Source organism: Zasmidium cellare (genome assembly GCF_010093935.1).
Source record: "Zasmidium cellare ATCC 36951 unplaced genomic scaffold M409scaffold_36, whole genome shotgun sequence".
Lineage (NCBI taxonomy): Eukaryota > Fungi > Ascomycota > Dothideomycetes > Mycosphaerellales > Mycosphaerellaceae > Zasmidium > Zasmidium cellare.
Window position 1 is genome coordinate 365,611 of NW_022986980.1, and position 23,412 is coordinate 389,022.

General features: G+C 55.0%; 8 protein-coding genes across 8 annotated transcripts; 5 read left to right on the plus strand and 3 right to left on the minus strand.

Moving 5' to 3' along the window:
• Positions 1-551: 551 nt before the first annotated feature.
• On the plus strand, positions 552-8,529 carry M409DRAFT_58464 (uncharacterized protein; the record flags this gene model as incomplete). The annotated part of the gene is made up of 4 exons (XM_033813918.1): positions 552-1,819; positions 1,869-6,688; positions 6,776-7,996; positions 8,198-8,529. 4 exons carry the CDS (start codon positions 552-554, stop codon positions 8,527-8,529), a joined length of 7,641 nt encoding a protein of 2,546 aa, XP_033663259.1.
• A 300-nt stretch (positions 8,530-8,829) lies between these two features.
• M409DRAFT_58465 (uncharacterized protein) lies at positions 8,830-9,624 on the plus strand (the record flags this gene model as incomplete). The annotated part of the gene is made up of 1 exon (XM_033813919.1): positions 8,830-9,624. The coding sequence occupies one exon, from the start codon at positions 8,830-8,832 to the stop codon at positions 9,622-9,624; it is 795 nt and encodes a 264-aa protein (XP_033663260.1).
• A 313-nt stretch (positions 9,625-9,937) lies between these two features.
• Positions 9,938-10,700, plus strand: M409DRAFT_58466 (uncharacterized protein; the record flags this gene model as incomplete). The annotated part of the gene is made up of 2 exons (XM_033813920.1): positions 9,938-10,081; positions 10,128-10,700. The coding sequence occupies 2 exons, from the start codon at positions 9,938-9,940 to the stop codon at positions 10,698-10,700; spliced, it is 717 nt and encodes a 238-aa protein (XP_033663261.1).
• A 348-nt stretch (positions 10,701-11,048) lies between these two features.
• Positions 11,049-12,480, minus strand: M409DRAFT_58467 (uncharacterized protein; the record flags this gene model as incomplete). Its single annotated transcript, XM_033813921.1, has 5 exons — positions 11,049-11,167; positions 11,200-11,348; positions 11,485-11,935; positions 11,987-12,112; positions 12,195-12,480. The coding sequence occupies 5 exons, from the start codon at positions 12,478-12,480 to the stop codon at positions 11,049-11,051; spliced, it is 1,131 nt and encodes a 376-aa protein (XP_033663262.1).
• A 919-nt stretch (positions 12,481-13,399) lies between these two features.
• M409DRAFT_69250 (uncharacterized protein) lies at positions 13,400-16,008 on the minus strand (the record flags this gene model as incomplete). Its single annotated transcript, XM_033818200.1, has 2 exons — positions 13,400-13,487; positions 13,547-16,008. 2 exons carry the CDS (start codon positions 16,006-16,008, stop codon positions 13,400-13,402), a joined length of 2,550 nt encoding a protein of 849 aa, XP_033663263.1.
• Positions 16,009-17,105: 1,097 nt separating this feature from the next.
• Positions 17,106-18,017, minus strand: M409DRAFT_69251 (uncharacterized protein; the record flags this gene model as incomplete). The annotated part of the gene is made up of 3 exons (XM_033818201.1): positions 17,106-17,679; positions 17,743-17,823; positions 17,908-18,017. The coding sequence occupies 3 exons, from the start codon at positions 18,015-18,017 to the stop codon at positions 17,106-17,108; spliced, it is 765 nt and encodes a 254-aa protein (XP_033663264.1).
• A 284-nt stretch (positions 18,018-18,301) lies between these two features.
• M409DRAFT_27384 (uncharacterized protein) lies at positions 18,302-19,772 on the plus strand (the record flags this gene model as incomplete). The annotated part of the gene is made up of 4 exons (XM_033808549.1): positions 18,302-18,505; positions 18,562-19,050; positions 19,104-19,632; positions 19,684-19,772. The coding sequence occupies 4 exons, from the start codon at positions 18,302-18,304 to the stop codon at positions 19,770-19,772; spliced, it is 1,311 nt and encodes a 436-aa protein (XP_033663265.1).
• A 1,621-nt stretch (positions 19,773-21,393) lies between these two features.
• Positions 21,394-23,067, plus strand: M409DRAFT_69253 (uncharacterized protein; the record flags this gene model as incomplete). The annotated part of the gene is made up of 1 exon (XM_033818202.1): positions 21,394-23,067. One exon carries the CDS (start codon positions 21,394-21,396, stop codon positions 23,065-23,067), a length of 1,674 nt encoding a protein of 557 aa, XP_033663266.1.
• Between the last annotated feature and the right edge of the window lie 345 nt (positions 23,068-23,412).

The following is a 23,412-nucleotide window of genomic DNA, read 5'->3' on the forward strand; positions in this document are numbered from 1 at the left end:
TGGGGCCAAGGCAAAGACAAGCCAGAGTCTAGATGATGGGTCTGGAAAGCGGTTGCCAAATGGTAGAAGGAGGAGGGCAAACGCCGGCGGTTGTTGACGTGTGTAGGATAGCTGCTGTCCACGGTCAAGATAGCGTCATGAGTTGGCATACTCGGCCGCCAGAGGCGTGCCCAGTTACCGATGATCACCACCGGGACCGAGCCTCAAAGAAAAGAGTCGTGCAGAGCGCTTGACTGTAGAGGCACAGGACACTTGCCACCAACGTGCAGAGTGCCAGATGCATGCAGGTAGCGCAGCTCTGGAGAACTTCGCTACACAGTCTTCTTCACGTTGGGTGGAATTTGCTGGCAAGCGAGCCATTTTGAGGGAGATAGGGAGCGTGCAAGGGATTCGGGATATTCCCTCATGCATACGACACTCTGCTCCAAGTGCATGCTTGACGGGTCCATATGAGTAGCCATGTTAGTAGCACGCCCACGAGGATCCTTCGAATTTGCCTCTGAAACACCTCCTCGATTCAATTTCGAAGGTCCCGATCGTAGATAGCCACAATGTCGTCGAATGCGCAAGCCAAACCAGCGCCGGTTGCCATCATTGGTATGGCATGCCAGCTGCCACCGGATATCGAAAGTCCAAAGAGCCTTTGGGAGTTCTGCGTACAGGCACGTTGCTCAGCAACCCCGATCCCAACGTCACGCTACAAGGCCAGCAACTTTTATCATCCAAGCGCCTTGAAGCAAGGTCATTTCAATGTGGGTGCGGGCTCGTACATCAGTCGCGATGTCTCTTGCTTTGACGCACCTTATTTCCATTTGACAGAGGCCGAAGCGACTGCCATGGATCCACAGCACCGCTTGCTTCTCGAGACAACAGTCCATGCAATTGAAGACGCCGGGCTTGACATGAATGCTCTTTCAGGACGATGCGATATTGGCGTCTTCGTGGCAAGTTCCAACAGCGAGTACGAGACCCGTCTATACCAGGACCCATACACGGCCGGTCGATATGCAGCCGTTGGAACCGCATCGGCGATGTTTGCCAACCGAATTTCATACTTCTTCAACTTCCAGGGCCCTAGCATTACCGTTGACACGGCCTGCTCATCAGCCTTGACAGCGCTCCATTTCGCCGTGGAAAGCATCCGCAAAGGCGAGTGCTCGTGTGCTCTTGTGGGAGGCAGCTTTTTGCAACTTTCCCCCTCTCTGTTGGCCTTCATGGGCAACATTGGCGCACTGAGCAAGGACGGTACGAGCTATTCGTTCGACTCTCGAGCGAATGGCTACGGCCGAGGTGACGGCGTATGCTGCATCGTCCTCAAATCTGAATTAGAGGCGCGAAGATGTCTCGATACCGTTCATGCGCTCATCCGTCAGACAGGAATCAATCACGGCGGTCGTAGCCAGGGTGGGATTACTGTTCCAAATGGAGTAGCTCAGCTGAGCCTCTTACGCCAAGTCTACAGCTCTGCAGGCCTCAGGCCAGAGGACACCCAATTTGTGGAGGGACATGGGACTGGAACGGGACGTGGTGATCCAGTCGAGGCAAACTCCATCATTGCCGCGTTCACTGGACCTGCCAGAAACGGCCGTCCCCTGTTTCTGGGGAGCGTCAAGTCCAATTTTGGCCACCTGGAGAACGCAAGTGGTCTGCTTTCCGTCATCAAGTGCGTCTTGATGTTGCAGAACCGGAAACTTCTGCCAAATGCAAACTTTCAAAGCCTGAATTCTGGCATCGAGACTCACGGGTGCGTTCTTGTGGTGCCAACGGAGTGTATCCCCTGGCCAGAGGGCGTTCGTCGAGCATCGATCAGCAACTTTGGGTATGTACCTTGGATTATTCTACAACATTGAGGTGCTGACGTACTGTAGATTTGGCGGGTCCAACGGACACGTAATCCTGGAAGAGTACACTCAGATCTCAGCCCTGAACGGCAGTATTACCACAGACCTGTGCAATGGAACGACTTCCGCCGCGCATCTGTTCGTCGTGTCTGCCAAAGATCCGACGGCTCTTTCTTCCGCCATTACGAATCTCGTACAATACGTGGAATCGAATGAGGCCAGCCTGGAAGAAGACTTTCTTGGCCGGCTTAGCTATACGCTTTGCTGCAGGAGAACCGTCTATGACCATCGCTTCGCGTTCGCTGCATCCTCCTTGGACCAGGTGAGGGATAGTTTGCTTGCAGCGAACCCTTCCGGGCGTCGAACGAAACTCCATCTGTCGATATTTGCTTTCACTGGTCAAGGTACCGTCTGGCCCGAAATGGGATGCCTATTGATGCAGTATCCGGAATTCGCAGGCCGAATGAAAGATGCAGATGTCTTTTTGAGGCAAGAACTGGGAGCGTCCTGGTCATTGCTAGATGAGCTTGCGAGACCGAGCGAGACCTCGAGAATCTACGACTCGAATATCAGTCAACCGGCGGTTACTGCATTGCAGATCGCCATGGTCTCGATGCTCGGCAGTTGGGGCATTGAACCGACAGCTGTATGTGGCCACTCTTCTGGTGAGATCGCTGCGGCCTATGCTGCTGGACTGGTTGACTTCAAAGGATCCTTGGCCTTGGCTTATCATCGAGGAGCTATCACGGCGTTGGACATTGAAGATGTACGACCACGAAAGGGGGCCATGATAGCGGTCGGCGCTTCAGCGTCCCAGGTCGAGCCCGTCATACGGAGTCTTGGGTCTGGCTTGGCGAGCATTGCATGCTACAACAGTGCTCAAAGTGTGACCGTCTCAGGCGATACGTGCGCCGTGCTCGAACTCGAAGAAGAGCTCAACAGACTATCCATCTTCAACCGGCGTTTGAAAGTCGATGTGGCGTACCATTCAGACCATATGGTCCATGTGGCTGGCAGATATCTGGAAGATATTACGCCCTGGTTAGACAAATCCAAGCTGGCGAAATCCAAGGGAGACTGCAAATTCTACTCCTCGGTGACAGGATACGAAGTCAGCGCAGGCGTGGTGCAGTCACCGTGGTACTGGGCCACGAATCTAGTCTGTCCTGTCAAGTTTCATGAGGCAATGAGAAGCCTGGTGAGAGCTTTGTCCGGACCGAATGCATCTACAGATGCAACTCACGCATTATTAGAAGTCGGTCCACATGGAGCTCTAGCAGGCCCGATTCGAGATATCCTGAAGGAAGCAGACGGCAGTGCGATTCAGTACATGTCCACTATGCAGAGATCGACCCAGCCCCGATACCACCTCCTATCGATCATGTCTTCGCTTGCGAGCCTTGGATTCCCTGTTGACGTCGCTCAGGTTAATCGATCGGGCGATAATTCAGAGCCCAGGATGATTTCAAATCTGCCCAACTATCCTTTCAACAGAAGCATGAGATATTGGCACCAAACCCGCCTCATCGACTCGTACGAGCATGACGGAAGCCCATGGAACGTCATACTTGGCCACAAGACCCCCAGCATTGGGGGAACAAGCGAATACCGCAATGTCTTCACTTTGGACGACATTCCGTGGTTGCGGGATCACGTGGTGAATGGCAATGTGATATTCCCGCTAGCAGGTTACATTTCCATGGCGGTTGAAGGCTTAGCGTTAGAGTACTCATCCATCTCGCCCGGTGATGTCTTCCGTCTGCGAGAATTGACCGTTGGCAAGGCGCTGCTGCTGGCAGAAGAGGTGCAGCACGAAACGTACACAATCTTGAGGGGAGCCTCCATGGCGACAAGGCCCGCAGGATCCGGGTCATGGTATACTTTCGAAGTGTGGTCTTGGACAAAGGGGGCAAATTCCACCGAGCATTGCAAGGGAATGATCGCCCTACAGCGGGCAGAAAGCAACACTGTCGGTAGCATCGTTGAACGGAAGAAAGAAGCCATGAGACTCCTGAGGTGCGAAATCGAGTCTCGCAGTCATCGGCCAGTTGCGGCAAGTGCGTTATACCGCCAGGCAGCACTAGCAGGTCTTACATACGGGCCCGCGTTCAGTCTCTTGACTAATTTGGCCACCGGTCCAGACGTGGCAGTTGGGAGCGTGAAGCCTGCGGACACCGCACGGTTGATGCCGGAGCAATACGAGAACAAACTCATCATTCACCCAACACTCTTGGACGCCACTCTCCATGCGGAGCTGGGCCTCCTTTCGATTCATGCAGGCAAGCTCGCAGGCTTGCGTGCCCACGTGCCCACATTCGTCGAAGATATGAGCATTTCTGCGGATGTTCTTGGTCCAGAAAAACCAGGCCACTTGCGTGCCTTTCTTCACAGCGCGAAGACAGATGGCATGGCTCGATCAACGACCATAGATGCGTGTTGCTTTGCCGAGCACTCAGATCTGCCTGTGATTGAGATGAACACTTTGCGAATGGCAGATGTCTCGGAGAAGACAATCACGGTCAGCGATATCGACATCATTAATCCAGCCGAGCTTCAGTGGCTTGATCACTTGGATTTTATCACGAGCGACATTCTGGAGAGACTGGATCTCAGAGACCAGAACACCAAAGCGGCAGATGAACAACGAGTGCAAGAGATCGAGCGACTGTCCCTGCTGTATCTGCGTGATGCATTGCAAGGAACATCAGATTCGGTCGCCGTGATGCCACATCTAGAGTTGATGAAGGAGTGGATGGAAGCAAAGGTTGCCGCGGCGCAGCCCTTACTCCTAAGAATCCCAGAACCTTCCGTGCTGCCGTGCAGTGGTCCAGAAGGCTCGGTCAACCCGAGCAACGCTCAAGCGATGCCCTGGAGCGACGAGAGATTCATTCACGGCGTTGGCAGCAGTCTTCCGTCTGTTCTAAGCGGTGAGGTGGATGCATTATCAGTGTTGGACGCCAATGGACTGCAAAGGGTATACGAGGAGTGCTTCGGCTTTCAGAAGAGCGCCGCTCTCCTCGCACAATTCATCGGCAAGCTCAGCCTGCAGAATCCATGTATGCGGATCCTCGAAGTTGGCGCCGGGACAGGAGGGTTCACCAAGCGGGTGCTGGAGCAATTGTCGACGACAGAGCCTAGCCGATTCTCCCTCTACTGCTATAGTGACATCTCCCCGGTCTTCTTTGAGCCTGCTCGACTCCGTTTCCCTCAATGGGAGCACAAGATGGTATTTCGAACGCTCGACCTTGGGAAGGAAGGTGCCGCACAGGGTTTCCAGGCATCGGATTTTGACCTCGTCATCGCAGCCGATGTGGTGCATGCTACACCTAGCGTGAACGAAACTCTTTCCACGCTGCGCTGGCTCCTGAAACCGCATGGTGTGCTGGCAATGGTCGAGCTGAGCCGTTTCTCGCCTTTTTGTTTCCCGTGGGCCATGCTTCCAGGATGGTGGATGCGCCTCACTGGTCCGATACTGTCAGAGGAGGAATGGAATGAGAAGCTCGTGGAGGCAGGGTTCAGTGGGGTGGACGCCTACGTCAAAGACGTGCCCAACGGACATGATCTTCACTGCACGATTTGCTCGCATGTTCCTCCAGATCCTAGTAAGCTGTCTGCGAGCGTGGTGGTCCTCGGTGACGACAGCTTGGCGCATTACGTCGCAAACAGCCAGCACTCCAGAGGATGTATTCAGACAGAAGAGACTTGCGGAGATGACCAGGAAGTCGATATCGCAGTACTAGTCGAGCGCGATGTTCACCTGGGGGTGACAAACCTGGACGACCCGAAGTTGTCGACGCTGCAAAAGCTTTGCTCGCGTTCCAAAGGCATCTTGTGGATAGTAAGATGCTCGGGCGATGACATGGTGGGAGCTCTGGCGGAATTCGTTTTCGGCGTTGCACGAACCCTTCGCAAGGAGTACACCCAGCTCAAGCTCGTTGTGTTGCATATCGTCGATGCCGGCAATGGGGATGGCGCTGGCGACGCCGCTCGCCGTTACAGCGAAGCGGTCCTGAAGGATGCATTCTGGAGGGGAGATGCGGCGATGCAAGCAACGATGGGCAGCATTGGGCTGTTCGACACTGTGCACTTCGAGCCATGTGTTAGCCTTGGCCCGGGCGACAGCGATAGCCTTGGGGACGACGAGGTGTTGATGCAGGTGCAGGCGACGGGGCTGAACTTCAAGGATGTCCTTATCGCCCTCGGCCGCGTGCCTTGGACGGGACTCGGCAAAGAATGCAGCGGGACGGTCCTGGCCACGGGCCGTCGCGCGGCGCATCACCTCCGCTCAGGCGATCGGATCGTGCATTGGGGAGACGGCCTGTTTGCATCGCACGCGCGCAGCCACTTCCGAACCATCGTCAAGGTGCCGGACGGGCTCTCGCTGGACTTCACCCAGCTCGCATCTATCCCCATCGTCTTTGCCACGGCCTATGAAGCACTGGTCAAATGCGCTCGTCTGCAGCCTGGGGAGCGGCTCCTCATCCACGCTGCCGCGGGGGGTGTTGGCCAGGCTGCCATACAGCTTGCTCAATGGATCGGTTGCCTCGACATCTATTGCACCGTCGGATCGCCTGAGAAGCGAGATATGCTGGTCGAGCACTACGGCATCGACCCTTCCCACATCTTCTCCAGCCGCTCTGCCGCGGAGCTGGCGGATGGACTTCGCCTGGCAGGATGCATGGATGTCGTTCTCAACAGCCTCTCAGGTGAGATGCTGCGCGAGAGTTGGCGTTCACTTGCGCCTTTCGGCCGTTTTGTCGAGCTTGGTAAGCGCGATGCCCTGGCCAATTCGATGCTGGAAATGGCTCCACTGGACCGGGCGGTCTCGTATTCCGCCGTAGATCTGGGTTTGCTCATTGAGCATCGAACGATATACTCCTCAGAGTTGCTGCAATCGGTCCTGGAGCTATTTTGACAGGGCAAGCTCCGTCCAGTGCAACCGGTAATGACTATGCCTATTTCCCACCTCCGCAGCGGCCTTCGTCTTCTGCAATCGGGGAAGCATAAGGGCAAAGTGGTCATGACCAACGACGCAGACATACGAGTGGAAGCATCAAACATCAACGTAGGAGCCGAGTCAACGATCGTCTCTGCACGCGCATCGTATCTCATCACAGGGGGCACAGGCGGCCTAGGAAAAGCTCTTGCGGCCTGGCTTATTACCCAGGGTGCAAAGTACATCACGCTGACATCCAGGGCCGGAAAGATTCTCGACGCTGCGGATGCCACAGATCTCGAGAGTCTTGCGCTCGCACGAAACGCCAAAGTTCTGGTCCGCAAGTGCGACGTCAGTTTACCTGCAGACTTGCGTGATGCTATTGATGATGTTGCCGCACAGGATATGCCACCGGTACGAGGGGTCATCCACGGAGCGATGGTCTTGAAAGATTCCCTTTTCGAATCTTACAAGCCTGAAGATTGGAAAACCGTTACGCAACCAAAAGTGGCTGGCGTAGTCAACCTTCACAATGCTTTTCCCAAAGCTGATGACCTAGACTTTTTCGTCTGCCTATCATCAATAGCCTCACTTAGTGGGAACATTGGACAGGCCGCCTATTCTGGGAGCAATGCAGCGGTCGATGCCTTCTGCAACTGGCGGGGCCGTCAGGGGCTGCCAGCGACATCAATCAATCTTCCTGCCATTTCCAATCATGGTTACGTCGCCGAAGCAGTGATGGCTCATGGAAGTCAGATCAATGACAGGATTTACCGAGCGGCAATTACCATGGCTCATTTAGAAGCCTCGGTCAGCGCGGTCCTACAAGTCTCTGGCAGTCGTAATCAGGTTATTGTCGGACTTTCCAAGACTCACGAAGGGAGAGCATGGCTCGTCGACGCAGGGATACTGTTCGAACTTATGAGATGGGACCAGGCCGATAGAGACCGAGGGAATCAAGCGCAGGAATGTCCAAGGTCGGGTGAGATACCTGCTCGCAACCTCATCGCGCTGGGAGCGGATGCTGAAGCCAAAAGATCCATTATCCAAGAAGCGCTAGTGAAGAAGATATCATCCATGTTGATGGTATCTTCAGATGATGTGCAGCTGGAGAAATCCGTGACTGATTTAGGTCTCGACTCTCTCGTGGCTGTAGAGCTGCGCAACTGGATCGTCAGGGAACTCGACGCGAACCTGCCAGTGATGGATATTGTGACATGTACGACTTTGCAGGAGTTCTTCGATCTTGTAGTCAAGCGTTCATCTCTCATAGAGTGACCAGCGAGTGAACGCTCGGCAGAAAGTGAAACCAGATCTCTCAGAATACAACGATCTGGTTTGTGGTGGAAAACACGGCTTGTTTCCCTCGCACAACCTGCTTGATAGTACGCGAACACGAGAATCTGCCACTTCGAATCAGCCTTGAGCGAGGTCCATCCAGTGTTGCTATCACCTCTCAACCGCATGAGCCTGGCGTGCTTGCTTGCCTGTTTTCATATCACCCCCAACTTCTCAGAATCATCGATGAACACACTTGGAGTTGTCTACTGGTTCGACTGTCACTATGAAGTCAAAGGACAGGTACCAGCCATGTCATACCTGGAAGGCATCCTCGGGACCTCGATAGTGCCGACGATCATCCTGCGACCGAGCAGTGCCTACGCCGTCGATGACCTCTTCGAGAGGTTGAAGGACCAGTTCAACAAGCTACAGTTCTATCCTGTAGGATCGGGAAGGGCCCAGGGAATCTGACAACTGGATTTATCACGAGCCATTCGATATCGAGATCAAATATGGGAGAAAATTCGATCTCACGGCCGGCCAGAGATGACGCCCTGTCGCAAAGAGTGTCCCGAAGCTGTGAGCTGTGAACGCGATTGTCTCAGGGTGATGACAATCTTCGACGGGTCGCTGGAATGAGCCAGCCCGAGACTCCCACTTGCTTGTCGCCAAGCTCCGTCAACAAAGGCATCCGTTTCGGGTTGAGGCTGTCGAAGGGGCAAGAGCTTCCTGCCACTCCTTCACCTTCTCGCACGACTGACTGAACGCAACATGCCCGCACTGGGCGAGATCTCCTACTCACGCCAAGCATGTATTGATGCAGTGCGAGACTACTACAAATTCCTCATACTCCTCCATCTCCCTGGACACTACTTGGTCGAGCCGCCAGAGGCTGGCTGGCCTCACATCACTCCGGAAAATGCACGATGCCTAGGCAAGACGGATGAAGTCGTCGCACTTCTTCGACATCTGCCTTATCTACGCGCTGATATCACTACCTCTTGGGAAGCTCAAGGCGCTCCGGACACCAATTTTGCAGATTGGAGCGACATACTGCGTATGTCAATGCAGAAATCATGGCAGCAAGGCGAGATCGACGAAGACTCGAGGATCATGTCCGAGGGACTTGTTTTTGAAGAAGACACTGTCCCGGCGCATGTTATAAGTCTGACATATGGGGCCGGGAACACCGAGAGATTCCTGTTAGACACCGATCTCGGCGTCATCTACTGGCTCGACTGTCGTTCAGAGATCAAGGGCTTTACACCAATGGATTCATACCCTGAACGCGTTCTCGACGATGCCTGGGACTACGCAGAATCTGACGAAGAAGCCTTGTGGCGCGACTGCGGTGCCTGGGCGGTAGTCGACTTCTTCGAAATGCTAAAACATCAATTCTGCAAACTCAACTTCTACCCTGTCGGAGAGGGAGAGGTCAAGGACGTTTGGAGAGCGGGTACCAAGAAACGTGAGGAGATTCGAGAGACTTTTCGACAACATGGTTGGCCAGACTTCGAAACATATCGCATAGAAGAATGCCTGGCTGCGATCCGTGTCATGTACTAGCGACGATGGAAGCGTATTACCGGCCGTGTCGCAGAGGTCGATCTCGGCCAAAGAACAAGACACTACGAGACAGCAATCAGACAAGACCAGAAAGGTCTTTACTGGACAGGATCTCCTTGATCATGGCCAATCATTTCCCACGGAACACGAGACTTGACACGATGCTGTAGAGTGAGTGATGGGTCATTGCCAGACGATCTGTTGCAATGATGTCTTGTTCAATGAAAACATCAACCGCTTGGACACTATATAACTGAAGCCTGGCCATGGCTTTCGTCTTCACCAACTCCACCAACATTCGTGGCTAGAAGCCATGTATCCACTCCTTCTCCTGATGGCAGCTATCGCCATCGCCACACAAGATCTGCCTCAGCTGCTCCTCCCTACTGCTTCGCCAATCACCACCGAGTCGGATCCATACCAATGCGCTACAGAATACCTCCCAGAATACTTCGAGGTAAGCTCAAATAGCCACTATCCTGCTTCTTACACCAAGACTCAAGACATCGCAGCCTCCACAACCCACCGGCGCCCTCTCCTCTGCACTCCTCTCATGGGGCCACCATCTCAACTCAGAGGAGCCATGCACCTTCACCGGCACCAAGCGCCTAATTTGCCCCTTCCCAGCACCATCACGATGGTGTGCCTTCACAACAGCAGCACCAACCAACATGCTACCTGCCTGGTCCTCATACGGCAGCTCTGCGTCGTCCTGGTGGGATGAACATAGCTCCTCTGCTGTCTCCCTCGCTCAACTCTGCCCGAGTGGATGGTACAATGCCATGTGGCGCACACCCGGAGGGCGCACCGAGCTGAACAGAACTCTCATCATGAGCCAATGCTACGAAGAAGCACTCACCACTGCATCCACGATTACTCCCACGGAACCTGCGACAACATCTGTGCCCGAACGGACGAGAAATTCGCCGGCGGTAACGATTACGAGCGGTCCATCCACCATCCCTGGGACAGTCCTTGATATCAACGGCTCTGGAAGGAATGGGCCTGCATTGCTGCTCCTCGGCCTGCTCACGGCGATCACTCTCTTGAAACAGATGACCGGCGGCCCTTGTTGAGAAGCTTCAAGCGCAGAACGAAGAGCAATTACAGTCTGGAAACCCTCCATCAGAATGCAAGCTGGAACTGCAGGCTCATGCCATCGTTTGGGTACATACTACTGGCTAGGCCACATTCACTCCAAACCCATCCAGCCCCCGGCATCAAGCCATCATCACGTCTCACAGCCCCTGTTCGTCAAGTCCTCTCTTCCTTCGCCATCCCCATTCCCCTGGTACTCTGCCCTCGGTATCGACGCCCTCGCCATCTCAACCTTCTTCATTACCTCATCCCAAGGAAAACCCCCAACCCACTCCCTCGCACCACCAACATACCCCTTCCCCTTCCTCTCCTCCGGCTGCAAATACTCATCCCCAATAGCACTTAACCTCGACAGCTCCACCAAACTCCCTAACGAAAACCCCAGAGACAGCGACTCCCCAGCTTTGGCCATCGCCAGAAGCCTCTCGTGGGTCATACTCTGCTCCTGCATTGACGATGCAAGGTCCAGTCTCATACTCTCCGTCATGGCGAATTGCCTCGTCTCGACAGGAGGGGCGAAGATATCACCGGCGTAAGCTACATTCAAGGGGTCCGAGACGTAGGCGAGTTGAGCAAAGGTCAAGTCTGCGGAGAGGAGGATGGAGAGGTCGCCGTAGTAGTACCAGCTGAAGATCAGCATTATTCTTCATCTCCACCGCGAAGCGATCGCGGATCAGTCGGTGCTGCAGCGTATGGTGCGCAAAGATATCTTCTAATCGCAGCTGCAGAACTTCCAAGAGATTCTCCATGTTCCATTGATACGAATCCCTCCGCGCTCCCGGGGACATGGCGCTCATCTGCTGATGGGTGGCCGTCAAGACTTGCCAGAAGAGAACTTCCATATCGCTTTTGTAGTCGATCACAAGCTCCTGTCCTCCCTCCAAGAGTCCAAGAAGCCCGTAAACATGATCGTGCGGATCGCAACATTGCTGCGCAGCGAACTCCTCCACCAGCGAAGCCAGCCCCTGAAACGGCGACTGCGTCTCCCGGGCAAGATGCCGTTCGAAAAGTCGATCAATTTGCTTCGCGGCTGCCTTCCACTCAGTATTCTCGTGGTCGCCGACCTGGAAGAACTGCCCCGGAAGCGTACCAAGTCTAAAGAAAGCATTGATATCACAAAGCTCCGTCCCGGACACAAACACCGCACAGCCAGCTCCTGCACGATCCAGAGCCGGGTCCAGTACGGACTGGTCATAACCCGTCGTAGCCCACTCTTAACACCAACATCGTCATCAGCCTCTAAATCCCCCCGCCGACTACCCACCTCCCTCAAAAAATCCGCCATCCGATCCCACCTCCACGCCGCACGCTCCGCCCACAAACACATCCGACTCGCCGTCCCCAACCACACCACCACCCGCATCGCCTGCGCGAATATCGCCTTCATGCGCTGGACTTGGGCGTTCTTTTCCACTACATCTTTCTGGTTGATACAGATCGAATCGATCCAAAGCGGCCTCTCAAGCCCTTACCCAATCTCGTGGAGGAGCAATGGAGTAGGAATCGCCAGATGTTCTCGCGGAGCCAGAGACGGCGCCCGTCGAGGGAGACTTCGTGGACGGGGAGGAAGGAGTCCCAGGTGTATGAGATGGCGTCGTAGGAATTGGTTGCTTCGTTCAGGGGGACGACGGTTTTGAGAGTGAGCGGTATTGGCTCTGTGTTTGAGCGTGGGAGGAGGGAGAGGAGGCGGATGTGTGTTTGTGCTGAGGGGAGAGGGTGGTATTCATAGTCTTTTGTCTGGATGTTTTGCGTTGACATGGCGGGTTCTGGATTGCTGAAGGCTTGTGAGAATTCCAGATTAACTGCTTAAGCTATGTTGATATCCCATTCGGATATGAGCCCGTCGAACATGTCGAAGGCCCCGTACAATATTACTGAAAGTTGTTCCTGCTCAGATTCAACGAGCTGAAAACGAAGCAGGATATGTAGCTCGAACATCTGAGCCGCCACCTGCAGCCACAAAGCTACCAGGCACTTCTGTTGCATATCAGAGAGAGGCGACCCCTCCAACGAGACAGAAGAATTCCCCCCCCTCTGGTGAACCGTGCACCAAGTTACACATCTAACTACACAAATTTTCGACATATTTCAGCATAGCATTCCACCCACCACATAAAAATTTATGCACCAACCACCAAACACAATGTCCACGTAGCCAAACACCCGACGAACAACGACAAATCTCCCAAGTTTCTTCACTTACGAAATGGTGGCTGGCACGACTTCCTAATCCGGAACAGTTCGACTTCAATCTCGAGAAAAGACAAGGGTTCTCCTGACAAGGGCCCCACGAAGAAATTTGAAAGCAAGGCCAGCACCGACGATATGCCATCCAGAGAAGACTTTTCCAAAACAATTGTCTTCATTTCTTGATTCTTCATTCATGCTCTCTCTCCTCTATTCATTTGACCCAACCAACAACGCCTTGCCTGCCATCGTTCCCAAGAAAGAAAGACATGATTCCAAACAAGCAACGCTGCATTCGTCCAAGACACGATGACCCTCTTCAGGGCTGGTAATCCGCACAACCACATACTCCGACAACAAGAACGTTCTGCCAACAACGCCGCCGCCTTCAAATCACTCAAGCACGCCTGGGGAATTGACTTACCACGTTTTGCTGACGTGAAGGTGAACAAGAAAATGCCAACTCGAGCGCCGGGTCAAGTGGTCGCTCCTAACGACCATAAGACGGCGCACCGACCATGCCAGCGCCCATGGCGAGGTGGTTGCGCTGATGGAAGGCGCCGATAGGTTGGAAGCCCCTGCGAAGCAGTCAGTATTGTTTCCACATATTCCATATTTCATTCAAGACGAAACATACTTCACGAGATCAATGCCCTCGTCCTCACCATCATCCGGCGGAGGGTTGTATCCGTTGGTATGAAGGCTGCCATTCGCGCTGGTGTACGAGCTGCTGGAGTAACTGCCATTGACAGCTGGTCTGACGTTGTCAAACTTGTTGGCTACAGCAGCTTGAGGCAGCTCGTGGGCTCTCGCGGCGGGCTGAGAAGTCTGGCTGACGGTGTTCGGTGGAGTCTGCTGCTGCTGAACGATAGGAGCAGAAGATCCACTTGTGGCTGGGGGCGTCTTCTCCGTCGTCGTGCTACCCGACTCCATGTCCGCCGCATTGGCAAGCTGGCTGAGAGTCTTGCCAACAGCCGTGGCTGGCCTGCTCATCGTAGGGCTTGCATCGAGGGCGTGGACTGAGCTGGTAGGTCGCGGCGGACTGCTAGAACTGATGACCGGACTTCCCTTGGGGTCTGACTCTGTCTGCTTCGCTTGCTCCGCTCCATCTTGCTCATCCACGACCGAAGTCTCATCTTCCTCTTCTTCATCCCTCTGCTCCTCTGCGTCACCCTTCTTCAAAGATGGGAATGGCGTCTTCAACGGACTTAGGTCGAATGGTTTGAAAGGCGTGCTGCCAGTAAGTCCTTCCATCTTCCAGAACGGTGCAGGGCTGCTGAACTGGATGAAATCACTCGGCCGTCTCAACGTACTGGGCGGCGCCAGACGCTGGGATGGGCGGAGCGGGAAAGGGGTGTCAAGAGGACCAGTGCGGCCTTCATCATTGACGTACAGCGCCGGCGGTGAGCCTGCTGCATTCGCCACTGCGGTCATGCCGTTGCGAGGAGTGGCACGCTGGGGAAAGTCATAATCCACGACGCTGTTGTTTTCGATGCCTAGACCAACGCTGCTATCAAGCTGTGCTGTCTGGGCACGACGAGAGCCTCGCTCTGGAGTGTACGCGTCCATTGCAGCGGAATAAGCTGGCTGGTACGAGTTGAGAGGAGGCGTAGTCTCGTCGTCTCTCTTGACAGTCTTCAGACGGCCCATTGGACTGGTTGGTGAACCGAGAGTGCTCTGAGTACCTGGAAGAGGATTTGGCCTCCTGCATCCCTTCATTCCCTGCGCAATAAAGTTGTCGTACTCGGTCGGCTCAATGATCCACTTCATCCCCTTACCAGGTTCGTCGGTGCGCCTTGCAACCTTTGAGAATGCCTTGTTCAAGCTCAGGTTATGGCGGATGCTGTTCTGCCAGCCGCCCGAGTTAAAACGATAGAACGCATAGTTGCTCATGATCCACTTGTAGATGTTGTTCAATGTCATTTGCTGCTCCTGTGTGCTAAGAATAGCCATGCCGATCATCTGGGCGTATGAGTGTGGTGGCTTGAGGTCTCTAGCGTTGTCCGCAGAGTAGTCGATGCTCTCGGTCGATTCCATCATCACGCCTCGAGAGTAATTGGCTGCTGGCGAAGACTTTGGATAAGACGTCTGCGTGCGCATGGGAGTGCCTGGTGGTGGGTGGACAGCGGACCGTTGCGAGTGAGGATGAGTGCGATGTTGCTGATTGTGGTGGGTCTGCTGAGTTGGGTTGTTGTAGTCAGACTGGTACATGCCGCGATCCTGTAACTGACTCCGTCCTGGCGCAGGGACGTGGTTGCGGTTGCTGTGAGTACGAGCTTCGTCTTCGCCGTCCTCGTCCTCTTCAGACGACTTCTGAGCCTGCTTAATGATCGAAGCATCCCAAAGAGGGCCGTCGTTGTCGTCCACCGCAGTGGTGATGAAGGCCATTTGCGTGTTAGCAATCTCGATCACGCTGCCATTGCGGAGATAAATCTTTGAGCCGCGCTTTTGGAGGTTGTTGTCCACCCGCAGTCCGTTACGACCGTTGACGACGAGATACCACTGTGCGCGTTCTCCATCGTAGGTGATCATGGCGTGAACTCTGGATACTTGACGGTCGGGGCCCAGATCGATGTCGACGACAGTCTTTGCGGTGGGAGTGCTGGTACGCACGGACGCTCCATCTCCGTCAACGAGGCGCTCTTGCGTCTCTGGCCGGCCGATGTTAACTTCCAGCTTGCGGATGATGAAGACCCAGTCGCGACCAGCAATCTTGCCATAGCCGGGAACTTCTTCTTGGCCCTCGAGAAGCTCATTGGCATAGTCCTCGGTAGCGTTGACATGCTTATCGGCGACCTTCAAACTCGCGATAATGTCTTGCTCGGTTGGGAGCGATGGCTCGGTCTCGTCGTCGCTGTGGTACTGAAGCTCAGTACCTTCGGTGTCTTCGCGCTCGGGCGGGCGGGTGTCCTTGATCTTTCTCCTCGTGTTACGAGAGGCAGGAGCAGTGGCCTCGCCGCCTCGGGCACGCTTCCTCGAGCCACGCGAAGGTGTCGCGAGTGCGTCTGGGGTCTCTGCATCGGATGGCTGGTCGTGGGTCTCGGTGGCCGCAGGTGCTCTACGCACGCGGGTCTTGCCTTTACGACCGGACGGAGGCATGGTGGTGGTGGTAGATCGGGATATCTACAATTAATTGTCGTGAGTGCTGGTGCTGGTGCTGGTGCTGGTGCTGCTCCTTTGATGACGTCTCAGAACTGGCCGGGGTGTCTGTATGGTGCGAACGGTGCGAACAGGAGGAGGGCCAGCAGTGAAAATGATCGAAATTCGCGTGCGTTGAAGTTCTGGGCGGGTGGGTGCGGTGGGAGAGCGGTATGGGTGGTGGTGAAAGTCTAAGTGCGCGTGGGCGTGTCGGGTCGAGAGTAATATGCAAGCGTCGCGACGGGCGTGGGCATGACGGACGGGGCTCCCGCTGCGGTTTGCCAGGACCAGCGTGACACGTCGCGGCGGAGTTTGTCAAGCGTGCAAGCCAGGCGGCGAGTGGTGGTGGTGGGAGGGCGGGCGGAAGGGATTGTCTGTGTTTACGGCAGCGGAGGAGGAGCAGAGGTCGACGCGCTCGAAATCGCAGCTTCCGGCCGCCGACGCCAAGCCCCAACTCCCAGGCTTTGAACCCGTGGCGAGACCCGTTTTTTCGCAACGTCTCGTGTGATGAAAATATCCCCGAGTCCCTCCCTGGTTTAAATAATCCACTGCTTCTTCCTGCACCGTTCACGTCGAGTCTCCCAGTGCAGGATACGCAGCAGAGTATGCAGATGGCGATACGGCAACTCGCATACAGTCTGTCTGATTACGTGCTCCTCAACGCGCATCGAGCTTCCGTCTGTAATGACGTCGATGTGTTTACAGCAGACGCGTGATATCACACGCCGACAACCATGGCTCGCCGCAACGATGTCAGGCCTGCCCTGGATAAGAGATTGCGACTGCACCTGGACTCCTTGCTTCTGTGGCATGCTACCCTGGGTGTTCTGCTCGAAATGGAAGATTCATCCCCAGTACTTGCAAGCTGTCCAGACAACTCGCAGCACGCTCAGGAGCTTCCAGGTTCGTCGCCGACAGAAATTTGGAGATGGCTGCAATTTGGGCACATCGACGAGGGTACATCGAGCAGCATGATGAGATGCAAGAGATAAAAGGGGCCGTACGTCAACAGCTAATAAACCGATCTCCCTACACCAACCTCCCCTCTCCACCACCATCTAACCCTTCTTAACAAAAGCACAAACCTCCTCCATACAATCCACACTCAACAAATCCAAACTAACCCCCTCATGCTTCCTCTTATGCCCTCCCGTCACCACATTCAAATCATCCACCAGCTCCTTCACAAACCCCATCATCGTCCTCTTGCTCCCCCTATTCGCAGGATCACCCCCATAACTCTCCCAATAACTCGTCTGCAAATCCTCGCAAAAGTACAGCCCGCCCGGCTTCACGGCCTTCCACAGCGTCTCCAGACTGACTATCTGCTGGTCCATCGTGTGGCCCCCGTCGTCGACGATGACGTCGAAGTCGGTCCCTGCGGTCCGCATGAATTGGTTCAGGAAGGTAATGTTGGCTTGGTCGCCCGTGAAGATCGTCGCGCCGGTCGTGTTGGCGGCCCATTTGGAGGCGCAGGCCGCGTCGTATTCGATGAAGTAGAGGTCGACGTAAGGGAAGTATTCCAGCCAGGTGAAATACGAGGCCCCTGGCCCATAACCCATGTCGCAGCCGATGCCGATCTCGAGCATCTTCAGAGGCTTGGGGCGGTAGGGTGGGAGGTATTTCTGGTACCTTCATATTGACAACGTCAGCAACTCGAGATGAACAAGTGATTGTCGGAGAGAACCGGCTTACATGTGGTGGTAGTGGTGGACTGTCACTTTGTCTGTGCCATGCGACAGGGCGATATCGTAGAAAGAGCCTTTCGAGGACGAGCTGATAGTTGGTCAGCTAACCGTCTTATTCTGAGAGACCAACACATCACAATACCTCTGCCCAGCAACCTTCCCCAACGACGACCGCAAAGACGAAGGGACGCCATTCATTTGGTGCAGCAACGCTCCGACGAACAAGATGATACCCACACTCGCCAGCACGAGCGGCAGCCTGGTCGTGGTTTGAACAGCCATGGGGATAAAACGTGATGGCGATATTGGACAAGCTTCGAATCCACCCTTCAAGAAGTGTCGACAAGAAATTCTGGACCCCCCAGGTCCAGGCACGCGCCAGCGCGTTGAGTGGAATGATGTACCACGCCCGGAGCAAGGAACCCCGAAAAACGCATCCCCCAATCTTGCAGAAAGAATGGACTGGATTGTGCTTCGCGCGCTAGAATTCATTGCCTGGAACTTCCAGCGATTTTGCGAGAGAAGTTTCAAATCACCATCATTCACCAACAAGTCGAACAGCCGCAATGGAGCTCTACCCTATCTACTTCGCCTCTCTGGTCCTCTTCAATGCCGCTCTGGCGTACCATCGAAGGGAGCGATCGAAAAGTGACGGGTCCAAAGAAGAGACTCTGGCGCTGCCGCAGGGAGAAGGGAGGGACGATGCTCGCAAGTTCAAGGTGACTTACTTCACAGTCTACTTGTTGGCCATGGGGGCGGACTGGGTCCAGGTGAGTCGAGCAATATCATTTCTGGGCGCCGATAGAATTGCTCACTTGTCTTGCAGGGCCCATTCATGTACACGGTCTACAAGGACGAGAAGAACCTCAGCGAAGCGGTCGTCGCAGCGCTCTTCACCACCGGATTCGTTTGCGCTGGCATCACAGCTTCTTTCGTTGGCGCGCTCGCGGATAAGCATGGCAGACGGGCAGCTTGTCTGACCTTCTGCGTTGCGTATGCGGTGTCCTGCTTGTCGGTGCTTAGCAACGATATGGTCGTCCTGTTCACGGGTCGCGCGCTCGGTGGGCTGGCTACGACGCTGCTCTACTCCGTCTTTGAGACTTGGATGATTGCGGAATACCATGCTAGTGGGCTGAGTGATTCCTTGCGTTTGGAGGATATGTTTGGGATGAGCATCACGTTGAGTGGTGTGGTTGCCATTGTTGCTGGCGTCGTGGGCGAGGCAGTCGTTGGATATACCGGTACCAAGGTCGCCGCCTTTCTGGTCGCCATCTTGTGCCTCGGGGCCGCGTTTGCTTATATCTGGAACTTCTGGGTAAGCCTGTCATGAATATGAACCGTTGATGCTCGCTGATTTTAGCTGTGTAGAGCGAGAACTACGGCGAGCCCGAAGACGAAAAGAGCGGCTCAGACTTGAGGGCCAGCCTCTTAGACAAGCGTGTCTTGTCATTGGCACTAGCCACCACCGTCTTCGAAGGATCAATGTACCTCTTCGTCTTCTTCTGGGCGCCTGCACTCAAATCCGCACGAGCCATGGCGGGCATCAAAGACCTACCGCCATTTGGACTCATCTTCTCCTCGTTCATGTGCGCCATGATGATGGGCTCGATGCTTTTCTCCACACTGGATCCACGAGCCGGAAGAGATACCGGCAAGCTACTCCTCAGCATCCTAGCCATGGGGGCGAACTCATTGTTCGTACCTGTATTGTTTAACAACGAGATGGTTTCGTTCTGGAGTTTCGCGGCATTCGAAATGTGTGTTGGATTGTACTTTCCAACAATGAGCCGGCTGAAGAGCGAGCTGGTCGATGATGCTGTTCGTGGTAAAGTGTACGCCTTGATGAGACTGCCGTTGAATGTCTTCATCGTGCTGGCTTTGGGTGTCACCCGGGAAGGTCAGTCCAAAGTTTTGTTTCGTAGATGACTCCTTCGCTGACTTGGTGTAGGGGATGCACATCGGGGCATGGTGTTCTCGGCAGTTGGTGGACTTTTGCTGTGCTCGGTTTTCGTAGTTCAAAAGTACTTGTGTAAATAATGGGCTGGTGGAGGGGCAAGTAGCAGTCTTGGTTTTGCTCTCGAAGGGAAACGCATGTGTACCTCGTTGCTCTCGCATGTTGTGATAGATCAAGCTCAGAATTGCAGCGCGAGTTGGCCGGATCGTCGTCTAGCTGGATGTGTATTGTCCTCGTCGAGCAAGATGTCGGGTAGGGATGTTGTTAGCATGATGACTGTTGTTGTCGACCTACGGTAGTCCCCGTTCTATGCCAATACCGTGCACAAGTCCAAGGTAAGGTGGTTGCACCGACTTTATCGAGATGGCAAGACAAGCTTTCGAAACGTTCAGTAGACGTCAACCGCCAGCAGCGTATGCGGCGCATGTGACCTATGTGGCACGCCAGTGGAGGGAAAGTGTTAGTAGATGTTCCTGACTTGTCTCTCCGTTTGGCCACAACACTCTCGAGTTTGCAAGAGCCTCGCAGTAGCATGGTTGGGCTTCATCTCTCGGGGATGGGTACGGTGGTCCAAGAATTGTGTTTGTTCAATGCCCCAACGGCGGAAGCGGCAATCGCCAACCACCATGTCTACGATGAACCAAGATTCATCGCAGTCTGGCCAGCCATCAACCGAGACTTCGTTTGTGCAGATCCGAGAGGCATCTTGGTGTGACGATGTGTGATGGTCGATTCAACCTGCACTGCTGAAACACTTCTGGGACGCTCAGTCCAACCCTCCGCAACGGCGGTCCTGAGAGACGGCACCTATCCGGTCGTCGTGTTTGCCAGATGGAGAAGTGAAGTGGCAGTTTCAAGGAGGGCTAAGCATCCGTTGATGGCGGCGGGGGGCCGGATGGCACCGCGTGAGTGCCAGAAACGCAGCCGGCGTTGGTGGCAGCGACGAGTGAAACTGGCGGGGTGGTTCGTGGGTGATTGATTGGAGAGCCATTCGTGTGCCACAGCCAGACCACATGAGTGCGGGTGACACAAGATGCTCGACCGCGGGATGAGGATTGATTCATGATCAGTCGATGATGGCTGGCATGGCGGCGTGGGTATGGCAGTCCAACTCGTTGCTCGACAGACGCCCCAATCTCAATTGATTGTTGTGTTTGACGGACAGAACGACCGCGCACCAGGTTCGCCAGGAAAAGGAGGCGCGATCCAACCGTCACCAGTTAGAGTTTCGCTATCCGACGGTCCGGCCCATTTGCTGGCTGTAACAGGGCAGGAGCACGGCGGCCAGCGACGAGGAAATGAACTGCTTGGACTCGCACTAGCAGATCAACGCCGCGCTGCGAGGAGGACTGTCAGTGCGGTGCGGTCGTCCTTCTCCCAATCGTCCGTCCCTGGGACCGCGTGTTTGTCTATGTCCTGGACAGTGACGCGAACGTCCGCCTCTCATTTGTACACTTCTGCCGCCAGGAGCTCAAAGGCGGCACCATTGAGACATTCACAGCTGCTGGACCGCCCGCATGCACTCCGCCTTGATCCTGGAATTCCCTGCATGATCGAGGCCGACGTCGACCTTGCAAGCTTCATCATTCTTGCACCACCGCACCGAGTGTCACCAGCGGATGTACAGCAGGGAATGTCTGCATCGTGACGCTACCATCTGTGACCCGGCAGTCACAATCACCACCGAAACGCGCAGACACGAGCATGGCGGCGACGGCGAACGGCGGCCACTGGAGCTATGCGGTGCCCTTGGAGGAGACCGATGGCAATGCCAGGCCTCACACTCAACGCAGAGAGGTCGATTCAGATGCAAAGAGCATTCCCAAGCGGAACAGCGCCTGGGACCTGCAATCCGACAGCGAGGCGGCGAAGCACCGAAGGACTTCCTTACGAGCAAACAACAACGCCGCGGGGCGGAAGCGTTCGCGGAATGCGTTGCGGGAGAAGCGACAGCAGGATGAGAAAGCTGATCAGGGCCGAGTGAACGACTCGGCGTGGATACACCGGGACAAGTTAGCCCAGATTGAGATTCAAGAGATGGCGGAGGCGGGCATTTACGTGCGTCCCTCGCGACGTTCAGTCAGTGCAGGTCCTGGACGCGAGAATGGCAGAACCTCACGCTCGGCCAGTCGCGCGGGCGGTAGTCGTCCTGGAAGTCGCACCAGTCACGATCGGCAAAACGAGATACTCAACGATGAGGACTACACCAATGCGTATCCTGGATATGATGAGTCTCCACGCAAACGTGTCTCTACGGTCCCCTCAGCGCCAGAAGAGGAGGCGCCACAGGAGCAGGAGCAAGAGTTCGTTCCACCTCGGGACTTCGAACTTCGGCAGCCTCAAGAAGTCGCGGAAGAGCAGTACACACACCGACAGCACATGGTCCGCCCAAGTACCTCGCGTATACCAGTATCACGAGTCAGCCCTGTACCGGTGCCGCAGACAGTGACGGACAGGGACTCGCCTCTTCCTCGCTCTCGAGCTGGAAGCCAGAATTGGAGCGGTAGCTTTGACGAGATGCAATACGCACGGCAAATCCGAAGCCCGAGCATCAGCAGTCAGGTGCTGCTTGATGCAGAGCAGGATGGGTCAAAGATCACGCCTCCAGGCAGCTCGAACAAGACCTCATCGAACGATGAGAATTCGCCGCCTAAATCGCGAGTACCGAGGAAAGGGGCACCAACGGGGCGTAAGACTTCCACTTCTTCAGCTGTTCGACCTGGATCATCGCACCAGAATGGAAAACGCGCCCCTTCGGCGACCGCAACCAAGCGGCCAGGCTCCAGCTCTGGGCACAAATCTCGGCCATCGACTGGACGGCATTCACCACCCGAAGGCGAGGCTCCTTGGATTGCAACTATGTACAAGCCGGATCCACGACTTCCACCCGACCAGCAAATGCTACCGACTCATGCAAAGAGAATGGCACAAGAGCAGTGGGAGAAAGAGGGCAAGACGGGCACCGTCTATGATCGAGACTTCAAGCTGCTGAACGATGAAGACATGAGCAAGCCAAAGGGACCTGTTCTATCGCTCGAAAGCCACAACCTCCAGCCTCTAGCACAACGAAGTCCGTCACCGAAGAAAGACAGGACATCTCCGAATGGGTCTGCAACTGGACATGGACCTTGGCCTCTGAGTCCGTCGAAGAGCGACACCAAGAGCGACAATGGCAGTGTTCGACCAGGTACTAGCGGTGGCTACAAGATCACACCGACCATTGCCAACACGCCGACGATCCAACGCTCGCCTGCGCCCTCACCTGTTCCTCCAGCTCCTGCGCCTGTAATTGCTCACAACGCCACCCCACGAATACCCGATATTGACGAAAAAGAAGAAGCGAAGCCCAAGAAGGGCTGCTGCTGTGTCGTCATGTAATAAGAGATCGATTCGCCGAACAAATTATACCCCACCACTCGTTTCGTGGCGTTCGAAAAGTCCAACAAAATACCCGGCAAGCCTGCCACCCGTTCATTTATATGTACATTGTCAAAATTGAAGGAGAGAAGGAGAAGGAAGAACCGACGGAATACCAAAGGGCCAGAGGTGTGAAGCAGCTTCGAGGCCCATCACGCACCGCCCACGAATGGACATGAGCACACCGACACCGCAAGCACGAGAAGCAAAGCGTGCTTGGCTCGGTTGCGGGTTCCTCCTCTACTTACACGTTGTTTTGATAGCGTTTCAGCCCTGGCCATAGCGCTGCTTTCCTTGATTTCCTGG